The following is a 14205-nucleotide window of genomic DNA, read 5'->3' as shown; positions in this document are numbered from 1 at the left end:
CACGATGAGCTCCCTCTCCCTGTTTAACAGATCAATAATGTATTGCTGAAATTTGTGATGTTTTCCTTTTTCTTTTTTGTGTCTAAAATTGCTTTCTGTGTAAAGGTTCAATGCATTTTTAAAACTGTGTCATGTAAATTGTTCTGTTTCAATCTGTTTAATATTAATCAATATTAATACAAAAATGAATGTGTTTGAATGCATTTTTTTTATGAACAGCAAAAAAATAAATTAATTAATAAAATCATTACATTTTCATCTGATGAATAGGTTACAATATTATACAGGGTGATTCAAAAAGAATACCACAACTTTGAAAATTGAGAACTCTGCAAAGAAGAAAAGGAGAGCCAAGTTTTTCTTCTGTCATCGATTTAAGGAAGCTCTGAAGTTTTGAAAAACTTTGTTAAGTACTCTTCACACTAACTAATTACCCAAGGTTCCATCATGTTTCTTTATTAAATACTAAAATATTAAATACTTTTTAAATCACTCTGTATTACATATTATGCCTATAGGTTAAATGAATGCATTCATTTATACATTAAATCCTGATATTATATATAATATACACACAGTCAAACCTGAAATTACTTCATTATTTATAATAATTTCGGATTTGACTGTATATGCTTTGGCTTAGTCTAAAATTTATATGTTATAGAAAAATATTAAATACAGATTTTAAAAAGAGGAAAAATCAAGAGAAGCAAGAAAATAAAAAAAAATGTAGTTGAAATTTTGTAGGTTGTAATTTTGTTTTGCAATATTTTGCTTGAATTTAATTGTTTTATCTTTCAATTTCTAAATATGACAAAAATATTATTTTAATAAATATATCTGTTTATTAAATCTGTTTTGTTTAGATGCATCGAAATACATTGCCTATAATCACTGAGAAATAGAAAAAAAATAAAAAATTCAAAATGTGATGTACTCAATTATGCTGAGCTCTGTGTATATAGATTCTCTGGATTTACTGGATGTATAACGTATGATTTTGAATAAAATGAAATATTTATTTTATTCTATAAAGTCATTTCTGAAAACTTTCTTCCGAGTTGTATTGTTATTATTTGAATTGTAATGCTTTCTGTATGGGTCAGAGACTTGAATGTAGTATATACTATTGTTAAAGCCTTTCAATCATTAATGTGGCACTCCTGTGTACTTGCGTTCCAAATCCAGCTCTTTTTCATGACCATTTGACAACGTGACAGTCTGCCACTTTCAGCCATTACGCAATCTTAGTAAAGCCCAAAAATCAAGGTTCAACTTTTCTCGTCTATCACTTGGTATGTGGCTTAGTTTCTAATAGGTGCAGCTCGCTAAAGGTAAGTGTGAGATCAATATAACATTGTTGGTGTTTTTTCGTTCATGTATTGTTTTAAGGATTGAATGCTAATTTATAATAAAAAGGTGTTGCCTGTGATGTAAAAACAATGTTTAGGAAATGATTAAACATAATGACAGAATCTGATTGTAATTAGGCTAAGTACTTAATTGCTAATACCTAATTAATCATCTTAATGATTCTTATTTACCTGTAAACTAAAGATATAAACAGTAAAGTTGTGAAGAATGAATTTAACAATAGTTGCATGATTATTTTTACCATTAGTTAGAGATGTTTTCAATTAATAAGATTTTTATTTAAAGGTTGTTTTCTGTCATCTAGTAATCCCAGTGTGTACATTATCAATATCACTTTCATTTTATTTTTCACCAGCATATTTAAAAAACTTACATAACAATTTTATTAAACTCCATTAAATGCAAAATAACATTATTTTTTCATTTATATTATTATTATTAATATTATTATTATAATTATTATTATTTATTTATTGAATTATCATCTCTTCATAATGTCAAATCTGAGTATAATTTAGCGTTTCTTTATGTCAAACCGGAGTACAATAGTTCAGCTTGTTTAAAGGACTTATTAATAATTAAGTATATTAATCTATTAAGAGTATGGCATTAATGAAGGCTGGTTAAAAGGCTTATTGATTAAGATTAAGCTTAGGTGGACTTTGTATTCAATCTGTCTTCCCTCTTTTTCTTGTCTTTTTAGTAAAAAAATTAATCTGAGCATCAGAAACCATGGGAGACTGGGGATTTCTCTCATCGTTATTAGACAAAGTACAGTCTCACTCCACTGTCGTTGGCAAAATATGGATGAGCGTGCTTTTCATCTTCCGAATCCTGGTGTTGGGAGCAGCAGCAGAGAGCGTTTGGGGCGATGAACAATCAAGTTTGGTTTGCAACACCTTGCAACCCGGTTGTGAAAACGTGTGCTACGACTGGCAGTTCCCCATCTCACACATCCGCTTCTGGGTCTTGCAGATCATATTTGTGTCCACTCCGACTTTGGTGTACCTCGGCCACGCGGTGCAGGTCATTCACAATGAGAACAAACTCAGGGAGAAGAAAAAAATTCTTGGTGACGGCCACATGTTGAAGGAACCCAAATACACCGACAGCCAAGGCCACGTCAAGATTAAAGGAAACCTCCTCGGCAGCTATCTAACGCAGTTGTTTTTTAAAATCATCCTTGAAATCGCGTTCATTGTTGGACAGTATTATTTATACGGCTTTATTATGGTCGCCAAGTTTACATGCTCCCGTTCCCCTTGCCCTTACACTGTTGAATGTTTCATGTCCCGTCCTACCGAAAAGACCATCTTCATTATATTTATGCTAGCGGTGGCCTGTGTATCTCTGGTACTGAATGTCATAGAGGTGTTTTACCTGCTGTTCACCAGAATAGGATGTCGGAAGAGACGAACACATACTGTTACCACAGCTAAAAACCCCGCCAGTTTGTCTTCGTCCTGGCAGATGAACTCTGAAGACGCTCTGAAGCAGAACAAACTCAACAAGCAGTATGAGAGCGGACAGAGCCTTGGAGGAAGCCTGGATGGGGCGAAAGAAGACATGCAATTGATGGAAGATCACTAGATGTTGACTCAGAAACATCTTTATAATTAAATTTTGCGTTGTTCAGTATTTAGTCAGTTGACTAGTGTATGATACTTTTCAAATGGATTGTGTTTAATTAATGTATGATCATTTCGTGCACAATGCATGTTGTAATTGGATAGTTTTGATAAACTATGGCACAAAAAAACACTCATTGCTGTATGATTGTAAATACTGTGTGTAAATATATATATTAAGAGTAAGCAAACTCTAAGAGTAAGCATCTTTTGCTTAATTTTCACTGCCTGTTTTTTTTCTCGTTACAAAATATAAATTTATAGCAATGTGTGTTCTGAATGTAAATGTGATGTTCAGAGAACAATGACAATTTCTTTGTTTGAAATAAAACTTGAAACAGAATTAAAACTCTTTCCTTGCAAGACATTGTCTTCAATTAAATATATATGTTTATTTATTTATTTAAATGCACATGATGAATATCATTTCGTGCAGTACCAGATGATGATTTTATATTATATTATATTATATTATATTATATTATATTATATTATATTATATTATATTATATTATATTATATTATATTATATTATATTATATATACACTACTTGTCAAAAGTTCGGGGTCAGTAGGATTTTTAAATGTTTTAAAATAAGCTTCTTCTGCTTGCCAAGGCTGCATTTATTTAATCGAAAATACAGTACAAATTGAAAAATTGTAAAATGTGATTGCACTATAAAATAACTGTTCAAAAGTAGTTTATAATTTAATATTTTATTCCAGTGATTTTAAAGATGAATTTTCGGCTTCATTACTCCAGTCCTCAGAGTCACATGATCCTTCAGAAATAACAATTATTATTATTATTATTATTATTAGTAGTAGTAGTAGTAGTAGTAGTGGTAGTAGTAGTAGTAGTAATAGTAATAAAAGCAATAATGACTGGAGTGATGATTTAAATTGAAACTACATACAATACAACAGTTACTTAAAATTTTAATAAACATTTAATAATTTAATGATTTTCTGTTTACATTTGATAAATGCCGCCTTTATGAACCAAATAATTTACATATATACATAAATACTGTACATATATACACACACTGTGCTCAGCATAATGGAGTACGCCCAATTTTGAAAATGTTGATATTTTTATCCATTTCTCAGTGAATATAGGCAATGTGCTTTGGAGCCATCAAACATATTTAGAAATTGAAAGATAAAACAATTAAATTCAAGCAAAATAGTGAAAAAAATTACAACCTACAAAATTTCAACAAATTTTTATACATTTTTTTGCTTCTCTTGATTTTTCTTCGTTTTTTAAATTGTATTTAATATTTTTCTATAGCATATAAATTTGGATATACTAGTTTTTGGACCGTTATCATAAGTTATTTTGTTAAATAAGCTCCAGATTTGACTCAGTACTGACTAATAGACATAGGTTGGTATAAGATTCTAACGGTATGATAACCTTGGATAAAAATTTCAGTTTCACGGTATTGTGATTATTGCTCTAAAATATATTCTTTTGATATGTTTGGGTGAAAAATAATTTTTTTTTTTTAGCTTTGAACACAATGGCTGTGTCCAAGAAACAGTATTCAAGAAATATGTCTGAATAGAATCGAAAAACAGCATGCAAGAAGTAATCGAATGACCTTCTACTTCCGGCGAGATTTCGAAGTGCGCATCCAATGGGTACTACGCTATCCCATGATGCACCGCGAGAGAATTCATGAATGGGAGTGAAGTAGGTATGTCATGTGATGACGACAAAATAGTGTCTATAGTAAGTCCGAGCTCCATTCATACTATTCACATTCATACTGTATCGGTTGAGTAGTACATTCAAATTAAAATGCAGAATAGTAGGCGATTTTGAATGCAGCCAATATATTTTATATTAAGAAACAAAATATTTCGGACCAGTAAACATGTCAGGCTAAATAATTCAAATAAAGACTTCTGCTATCTTCATTACTTTCAGAAACACAGATTTCTTTACAATTTAAAATGGCATCTTTGGGTCTCTTTTCCAAAAAAATCTTACATATACCATAGGAATGGTATAACAGACAATTTTGGCGGTTTGAAAACCTTAAGTTTTCCAAATCGTGGTATACCTTAAAATGGTTATCGTCCCATGCCTACTGACTAATCTACTGTTTATGCACAAATATAATATTGCATAGCTTCCTATAAAAATATTAATTTAAAAGATAAATTTGTGAGGGGTGTACTTATATATCCTGAGCACTGTTTAAAAATGAAGAAACGCATGTAAAACATCATATAAAAACCCCGCATAAAGCTGCAGGCTGCATTAAAAGACTTGGATTATCTTTATACTGATGTGTGTTGTTCTCGCATATCTCAAATATGGCCACGCTGCTGATTTTTATCACCATCTTTTTTTACAGACTCCAGCACAAAATAAGCTCAGATGATGAAAACCTTACAGCACTAAAACTCAAGGATTCATTATGTTATAAAACCTTCTCATGTTGTGCACGGCGAGGGAATATTTATTCTGCTCTCTTCTCTCGCAATGAAACATTAAAAACACAGTAGGTTTACTTCCTATAGCACTCATTGTGTTCAGAAATCCCTGTGATGTTATGAAGCACTCTGATGGCAAATCGATATACTGTGCCAAGCTTTATTTATATATCTTTACACAGGAGTGTGTGTGTGTGAGAACACAAATTTACAGAGATTTTGTCTGGCATGTATGTACTTATCCAAGATTCTCTAACAATGATTAATATTTAACTTTGTGCTCAATTTTACCCTGTTATCCCAAATATGGCCATGGAACGGTTTATCAGACGTCAAGAGGAATGTGACAGCCCAAAAAAAAAAAAAAAAAAAAAATTGCGAAATCCAGTGCACCGAAGTTCAATCTTTACACCTGACACATGGCATTTAATCATTGAGCAACGTAGTCAATCAGCACCGGATTCAGACGCAGTTGTCACAGGTAGAAATATGCATTTTTCATACTATATTTTAACGTTTTGTGTGGTTAAATATTCTAGGTATATGTATAATAATGTTTACTTTATGGCTATGAACAGGTACCAGCCCTGACTTTCAATTCTTCTTTATTTCTATAGCGCTTTTACAATGTAAATTGTCTCAAAGCAGCTTAACATAGAAGTTCTAGTAAATTGAAACTGCGAATTTTCCCAAGTTCACTTTAATACAGAATAGAGTAAAATTTCACTGCTGAAAGTCCAAACACTGAAGAACACTGATCATGATCTAGTCTTTATATTCTACTGTATACAGACGGATTTTGCTACATGTTAACCATTCACCGTTTCAAACTGAAAAAGGGATTGAAAAAGTCAGTCATTCATATTGTTCGGTGTTGTTAACCATGTTTGAAACATATGTTTGCTAATTACTTGTATAATTTTCCATTGTCATTAACACAAATGTAATTACTCGAATGCCGAGAATAATTTATGTTTAATATAAATACAGAGAGCAGTCAATGTTGTTGTTGTCAGCTGAAGTTCAAGTATTGACGTTCAATTCAAGTCTTACAGTATTTTAAGTGATATTTTGTCTTGTTTTAATCAGATTTGAACACTGCACTTTGAACGCTCTTATCTTTTGAACATCGGATTTTTGTCACAGTCCACACAGGTACTGTGGGGAATGTTTATTTCTCTGCATGCATAATCATTTCATTATTCTCTAATAATAATACTAATCTTTCGACTGAAACTTGCACACAAAACGAGTACACAATCAGAAATTCTGTTTGTGCCACAGTAAGCACTGGCTCTGTATACTCATTATATCTGTGTATGTCATATATACAATGCTATATAAGTACACCCCTCACAAATCTTAAATTCATATTTTTAATAGAAAGCTATACAATATTATTTTTGTGCATTTACAATACATTAGTCGGTACTGAAGGCAAATCTATAAACTTACTTTTATTATCTAACAAAATAACTTACGATAACGGTCCAAAAACTAGTACACAAAAATGTATGTTATAGAAATACAGTAAGTAATATAATATAATATAATATAATATAATATAATATAATTTTATATAAATACAAATAAAAAAAAGTTAAAAACAAGAGAAGCAAAAAATGTAAAAATGTAGTAGAAATTTTGGAGGTTGTAATTCTTTTTGCATTATTTTGCTTGAATTTAATTGTATTATCTCTTAATTTCTAAATATGTTTGGAGACTAAAATATTATTTTAATAAATATATCTGTTTAATAAATCTGTTTTGTTTAAATGGACCAAATCACATTCCCCATATTCACTGAGAAATGGATACAAATATTCATATATATATTATATATTCATATATATTATATATATATATATATATATATATATATATATATATATATATATATATATATATATATATTCATATATATTATATATATATACACAGTGCACAACATTTATTAGTAATGAGTACATCCCTCACAAATATTTTTTTCTATAGGATGCTTTACAATATTGGCTTTATTTGTGCATATACATTAGATTGGTCAGTAATGAAGCAAAATCTAAAGCTAATCTAACGAAATTATTTCCGATTATGGTCCAAAAAGTATTATCACAAAAATGCCTTAAAGATATTTTAAAAGAAAAAATAAAATAAAAATCAAGAGAAACTTTTTTTAAATGTTGAAACTTTGTAGTTTGTCATTTCTTTTTGCAATATTTCACAAATTTAAATGTATAATATTTCTATTTCTAAATGACTAAAACATTATTTAAATAAATATATCTGTTTAATACTTCTGCTTCGTAAATGCATTAAAGCAATATTTTATCATTAACACTGGCTACGTTTACATGGACATCAGAAATCAAGTTATTTGCCTTAATCTGAATAAGAAGATAATATGATTAAGGTGTTTATATGAGTTTCTTTCTGAATGTTTCGTTCATGTTTCCGTTTTACATCTTCCAGCACATAGTTCGATTAACGTCAATGCGTCACCCCGCTATCCACATTTCCTCCGGAGTTTCACGTAATTTCAGGTGTTTCATTTTTAATTTGTCAACTTTAACTGCTGTTTGGCAGATTCACTTTCATTCGGGAACATTTCATGCATGGCCCCCATGACAAACGAGATACTGGATGAGAGTATGAAGTGCTGGAAGAGTGTTGTTTTAATAGAATTTGATACCACATGCCGAATGGGAGAATTAAAACCTCCGCATTTTGTGATGCAGGTGTCTGTGGTCCTTCACTGACTCGATAGGTTTAGAGAATAGTGTTAAACAGCCTAGTGTGTGCTGACCATCCTGTCACAAAACGCAGTTATACGGTAATAGTTTGATTGTGATGTTTACATGTCTGTGCTGCACTTCAATAATGCGACTAAAATCTGCATACTGCACATGTCTTAATAAGATTTCTGTTTAGTTCGACAATGACCTTAATCAAATTAAATGAATCAAAAATCTCTGTTTACATGGTAGACTCTTAATCAGAGTATTCTACTGATCGTATTAAAATCGGATTATTGGTGTCCATGTAAACGTACTCACTGAATAATGACAAAAAGTATTTATTTTTATAGAAATAGACTTTTAAAAATATTATTATTTTCCTTTGTATTTTTGTCTGGACTTCCATTATAGGTACAAGTTTCTTACTGCAGTCCTAATTAGATTAGGAAGGTTAAAATATCAATACTAAATAAATAAATAAATAAATAATAAAGTTCCACTATACTCTCACACTTATTAAAAACCATCCACTAATACTGCAATCCTTCCAGTTTTGCAGGCAGACAAGACAGGGCTCAAGCATGGGAGAATGGGGATTTCTCTCCAAGCTGCTGGACAAAGTGCAGTCTCACTCCACAGTGGTTGGGAAGGTGTGGCTCACCGTCCTGTTTGTCTTCAGGATCATGGTTCTCGGGGCTGGTGCTGAAAAGGTGTGGAGCGATGAACAATCAAAAATGATCTGCAACACGAAACAACCTGGTTGCACGAACGTATGCTATGATCACACCTTTCCCATCTCCCATATTCGCTTCTGGGTTCTTCAAATCATCTTCGTGTCCACGCCAACGCTTCTATACTTCGGCCACGTCCTGCACGTCCTCCACAAAGAAAAGAAACTTCGACACGAGATCGAAACCCACGCTGAAAAACAAGGCCTCAAACAGCCGAAATACATCGACGATTACGGCAAAGTTATAATCAAGGGCCAATTATTGGGTAGTTACCTAGCCAGCCTGTTTGTGAAGATCTTACTGGAGGCTGCATTTATTGTTGGCCAGTATTATATTTATGGTTTCATAATGATCCCGAAGATCGAATGCTCCCAGTCTCCTTGCCCCCACACAGTCGAGTGCTACATGTCCCGTCCCACAGAGAAGACCATCTTTATCATCTTTATGCTGGTGGTGGCGTGCATCTCTCTGTTTCTGAACGTGATAGAGATGTTCTATCTGATATGCCGCAGGTCAAAGAGACACCGTGCCGCAAAGATGACTTCATTTCATAAAGGTTTAAACGGATCTAAGGTGTACATTTCAGGAACTTCAGGAAAGTCTAGCCAATCTTAAGGGTTTAAAAAAATATTATGCTTGATGTTTGGAGCTTTTCCATGGCTAAATGAGACTGAGATCTGGGAATTCAAATAAGAGTAATTTGTTTTGCTGAGTTTTTGTTTTGCTTTTAAATGATGCCCAGATAACAACTAACATTCTCAGTTACACTCTTAAAATTAAAGTTCTTGATTGGCATTGATGGTTCCATGATGAAACTTAATGTTTTACATTAAGCGATGTTTTACAAAAGGCTCTTTATAGAAAAAGATGTTCTTTGGAGAATCAAAAAAATGTTCTCCATCACTAGGAAAACCACTTTTTGGATCTTCCAGGCGTCTTTATCTTTAAGAATAAACATTTTTCTTTCAGTAACATTAATAAAACCTTTCTAGAATATATTTAAAATGTTCTCAAAACATAAAAACATCATGCATTTAACAAAGAAAATAAAAGATTTGTACACTATTCTTGGAACACATTACATCTAAGATGTATGTGTAACATTTTTAAATCAGCAATGGTTGCAAATGAAAAAAATAAAAAAAGAATGTTTCTTTAATTTTCTCACTATTAGCCCCCCTGTTTATTTTTTTCCTTAATTTCTGTTTAACGGAGAGAAGATTTTTTTCAACACATTTCTAAACATAAAAGTTTTAATAACTCATTTCTAATAACTGGTTTATTTTATCTTTGCCATGATGACAGTACATAATATTTAATTAGATATTTTTCAAGACACTTCTATACAGCTTAAAGAGACATTTAAAGGCTTAACTAGGTTAATTAGGTTAACTAGCAGGTTAGTGTAATTAGGCAAGTTATTGTAAAATGATCGTTTGTTCTGTAGACAGTCGAAAAAATATATAGCTTAAAGGGGCTAATAATTTTTACCTTAAAATGGTTCATAAAAAATTAAAACTGCTTTTATTCTAGCTGAAATAAAACAAATAAGACTTTCTCCAGAAGAAAAAATATTATCAGACATACTGTGTAAATTTCCTTGCTCTGTTAAACATCATTTGGGAAATATAAAAAAAAAGAAAAATAATTCTAATAATTATTCCTAATAATTGTAACTTCAACTTTATATATATATATATATATATATATATATATATATATATATATATATATATATATATATATATATATATATATATATATATATATATATATATATATATAGACCATTTCAATGTGGTCATGTCATCAAACTATTTCATAACTGTAACACGAGGTAATTCAACCATAACTTAATTCTAAAACAGCTATCATAACATTATCAATATGAGGCTCTTTCTGGATTCTCAGAAGCTATAGAAATTAAAAATGTAAAACAGGAAATACTGTTTGTTGGGACCATTGTTTTTGTTTACATGCAGAAATAATATTTCATAACTTGAGAATTCTAGTTTTGTTGGCTGCGATATGCATATTTTAAACAACGTTTGCACCAAAGTTGATGTTTTATAGGATATTTCAGTTAATTTTTTTTTTTTTTTTGTATGAACTATATTTAACTTCTGACTTGTCATATATCCTGCCATTTCTCTTATCTGATAACATATGTGATAATAGTTCATTATGTAACAGTGTTAATAAATATTTTTTTCTCTCTTTCAATTTGGTTAAAGCTAACCTGATGGTGGAAAGCAATTAGAGCTAATGAAGGCCTTGCTGTTTAGGTCATGCTAATTTCTGCATTTATATGTATATTATGCTGCTAATCCTGAATTGTTTTCATTATATATTAAAACCTTTGTAAATATTTGTAATTCTGTTTTTGCTTTCTTAAAAAATAATAAAGTATTCTTCAGGTAAATGCGTTGTGAGACACGTACATTATGTATTGGCAATTGTTCAGATCAGCAAATAATCAAACTCTTAACAATATTAGCCATGGTTTTAGAAAAGATGTCGGTTTAGACTATCATATAAGTTTTATTACAAATACCATAGCTAAACTATGGATTGTGTTGCAGATCAGTGGTTTCACGGTTGCCAAAGTTTAAACAATATTGTTTTATTGTCTGTAAGAGATAGCATATAAACAGTAGTATTATCATGTATAGGCTACTCACCATCATGCTAATCCAAAGAACTCTATACAGGAATCATACGCAGGTCCATACTGTATTTCTCGTGTGCAGTTGGAATCTCATTTATGCAATTAAAATATGCACATATTTTAGGATCATAAACACAAATTGTCCTATTTAAATATGGCGGCGTCTGACGTGTCACGCCAACTTTGACTTCCGTGAGGCCAGATTTTCTGTTCCTCATGTCTTCACCTGTCTAAAAATGCAGTATTAAAACCTTTTCTTTTTGGGCGAATTGTTTTTTAAGGGAATCTTAACGGGAATGCTTGAAGCACGAACAAAACACATAAAATTGAAATAAAAACAAACAGTTATTGGCTTTAAAAGCAACACCGACAAGCACATTAAATGAAGAAGCCTACACGTTTTAAAATAAAGTGGTGGTGTGAAGCAAGAAAGATCGTTAAAAAGATCGTATTTTATTTTCTGTAATGAAATAAAAAAGAAAAGTAAAATGGGTGGGTACCAGTTGTTTATTTATTTATTTTTGTTCGTTTGTTTGTTTATATTAAGTTGTTTACGTTAGCACTATCTTAATTGTCTTTACTTCCAACTATTTTAGTAATCTTTTTATTAAATGCGTTAAAATGCATTGGTGTCTGATACTTCAGATTTTCAAATGCACTGATGATTTGTGATATTCATACGCCCCCCAAAGGTGAAAATAAAGCAGTGCAAGCCTCCCAGATCCACTTTTGTGTTTTATAATATTTAGAAAAATAGTAAAGCCTATTATATTTGCATATTTAATATTGCACACGTTACAATAAAAAAAAATGTTCCACAAAATCTCCATGAAGCCATGCACAATACATTCTGCTATTATCACCTGAATAGATATTATAACAAAGTATAAGCTACACGAACATACTATAAACATGAAAAAATGGCGGAAACCTAATTTTAAAAGGTAACGTTTTTAGCAGAAATATATTTTTGCTGTGGTTATTACTCACAAGAGTACTCTATTAAAACTGCAGAACAACTCTAATATAACTTCATTTTAAACAAAAGTTGTTCATTGTTACTTCTGACCCATAGGCAGAGAGGAAAGTAACACACAAGTGGATCAAAAGTAAAAACATCAACATTTGCTAGATTTATTGGCTTAATCTTGTTTATTTTAAATATACCTTGTTAATGTTCACTGCAAACATATTTTGTCCTTTATTTTTGCAAAAAAATTAAACAGCATTTTTATTTTAAATTTCAGCTTCATCAAATGTTTCAAAAGCAATGCAACAATGTATATGATAACATTTTCTAAAATTTTTAAATATTTTTTATTATTATTGCCATTATGCGTTCATTTCTTAAAACATCTGAATCCAAATACTGCAAACGTTAATGTGAAAAATAAGGTTTGTCTATTATTAGTGGCACATAAATAACTGTTACTTTTGTCCCCACAGGAACTCTTGCCATTTAAATCTGATAAAACTGAGAAACTCAGACATTTCAACCACAAGGATGGTTTACTGCACTAAATAACCTGTGGATTGACACATGAAAAGAGAAACACAACTAGTTATAAAGAAAAAGAACAGCTGCAATAATATACTATTACTATTTGTACTTAAAAACTGAAATTTGGAGCTAACTGAGGAACACGGTCCCAAAATCACATGATATTTGGCCACTCTATCAAGAGTTGCATGCAGAATGTGAAATCAAATGTTGTCAGTGGCTTTGTTTATCGAGAAAATGGCTTTGTTACTACCATCCCCACTCTCCCCTACACATATAGTAAGGTTGTGTAACACTCTCTTTACGTGTAAACCTCCCAGTTTTTTTCCAAATATGTTTATGTGTAGGGGAAAGTGGGGATGGAAGTAACAAAGCCATTTAACAATGCAACAAAACTCACTACAATATTACAATATACATACAATACAATCAAGAAATAACAAATAAACAAAACTCACTACAATATACATACATTACAATCAAGAAATGGAATTTTAGTGTCTGCAACAATTTCAATTTACAAACGGATATACATGAAGATTCATGTATAAATCATAAAATCATAAAGTGTCTTCTTCAAAATGTTCTAAATAACATTTTTGAGGCAATAAAATGCTAAAATATGACTGAAATAGTGCCTCATTCATTCAGCTAAATATCTTTAATGATTAAAATGTCTTGCTGACAAATGGGTAAAGACTTTTTTAATTTTTTTTAATTTTTTTATTGTTGTTGCTTTTTATTATATATATACAGTTGAAGTCAGAATTATTAGTACCCCTGAATTATTAGCCCCCCTGTTTATTTTTTCCCCAATTTCTGTTGAACGGAGAGATTTTTTCAACACATTTCTAAACATATTAGTTTTAACTCATTTCTAATAACTGATTTATTTTATCTTTGCCATGATGACAGTAAATAATATTTTACTAGATATTTTTCAAGACACTTCTATACAGCTTAAAGTCACATTTAAAGGCTTAACTAGGGTAATTAGATAGTTTAGGGTAATTAGGCAAGTTATTGTATAACGATGGTTTGTTCTGTAGACTACCAAAAAAAAAAAAAAAGGCTTAAAGGGGCTAATAATTTTGACCTTAAAATGGCTTTTAAAAAA

At 30.8% G+C, this 14205-nt stretch overlaps 2 protein-coding genes across 3 annotated transcripts; both read left to right on the top strand.

Annotated features, from left to right (window-relative positions):
* The first annotated feature begins 1246 nt into the window (after nucleotides 1-1246).
* gja13.1 (gap junction protein alpha 13.1) lies at nucleotides 1247-3354 on the top strand. The gene is made up of 2 exons (XM_056445528.1): nucleotides 1247-1334; nucleotides 2078-3354. The coding sequence occupies exon 2, from the start codon at nucleotides 2107-2109 to the stop codon at nucleotides 2962-2964; it is 858 nt and encodes a 285-aa protein (XP_056301503.1). The 5' UTR covers nucleotides 1247-1334; nucleotides 2078-2106; the 3' UTR covers nucleotides 2965-3354.
* Nucleotides 3355-5858: 2504 nt separating this feature from the next.
* On the top strand, nucleotides 5859-10594 carry gja12.1 (gap junction protein, alpha 12.1). Of its 2 annotated transcripts, XM_056445479.1 has the most exons (3): nucleotides 5859-5934; nucleotides 6543-6608; nucleotides 8740-10594. In XM_056445479.1, the coding sequence occupies exon 3, from the start codon at nucleotides 8770-8772 to the stop codon at nucleotides 9532-9534; it is 765 nt and encodes a 254-aa protein (XP_056301454.1). In that variant the 5' UTR covers nucleotides 5859-5934; nucleotides 6543-6608; nucleotides 8740-8769; the 3' UTR covers nucleotides 9535-10594. The 2 variants fall into 2 exon arrangements, with proteins under 2 accessions (XP_056301454.1, XP_056301455.1); XM_056445480.1 differs by lacking the exon at nucleotides 6543-6608 and having other exon boundaries at nucleotides 5873-5934.
* The last annotated feature ends 3611 nt before the right edge of the window (nucleotides 10595-14205 follow it).

Source organism: Danio aesculapii, chromosome 20, assembly GCF_903798145.1.
Source record: "Danio aesculapii chromosome 20, fDanAes4.1, whole genome shotgun sequence".
NCBI lineage: Eukaryota > Metazoa > Chordata > Actinopteri > Cypriniformes > Danionidae > Danio > Danio aesculapii.
Note: the sequence above shows the minus strand (reverse complement) of the source record. Positions and strands in the feature narration are given on the sequence as shown.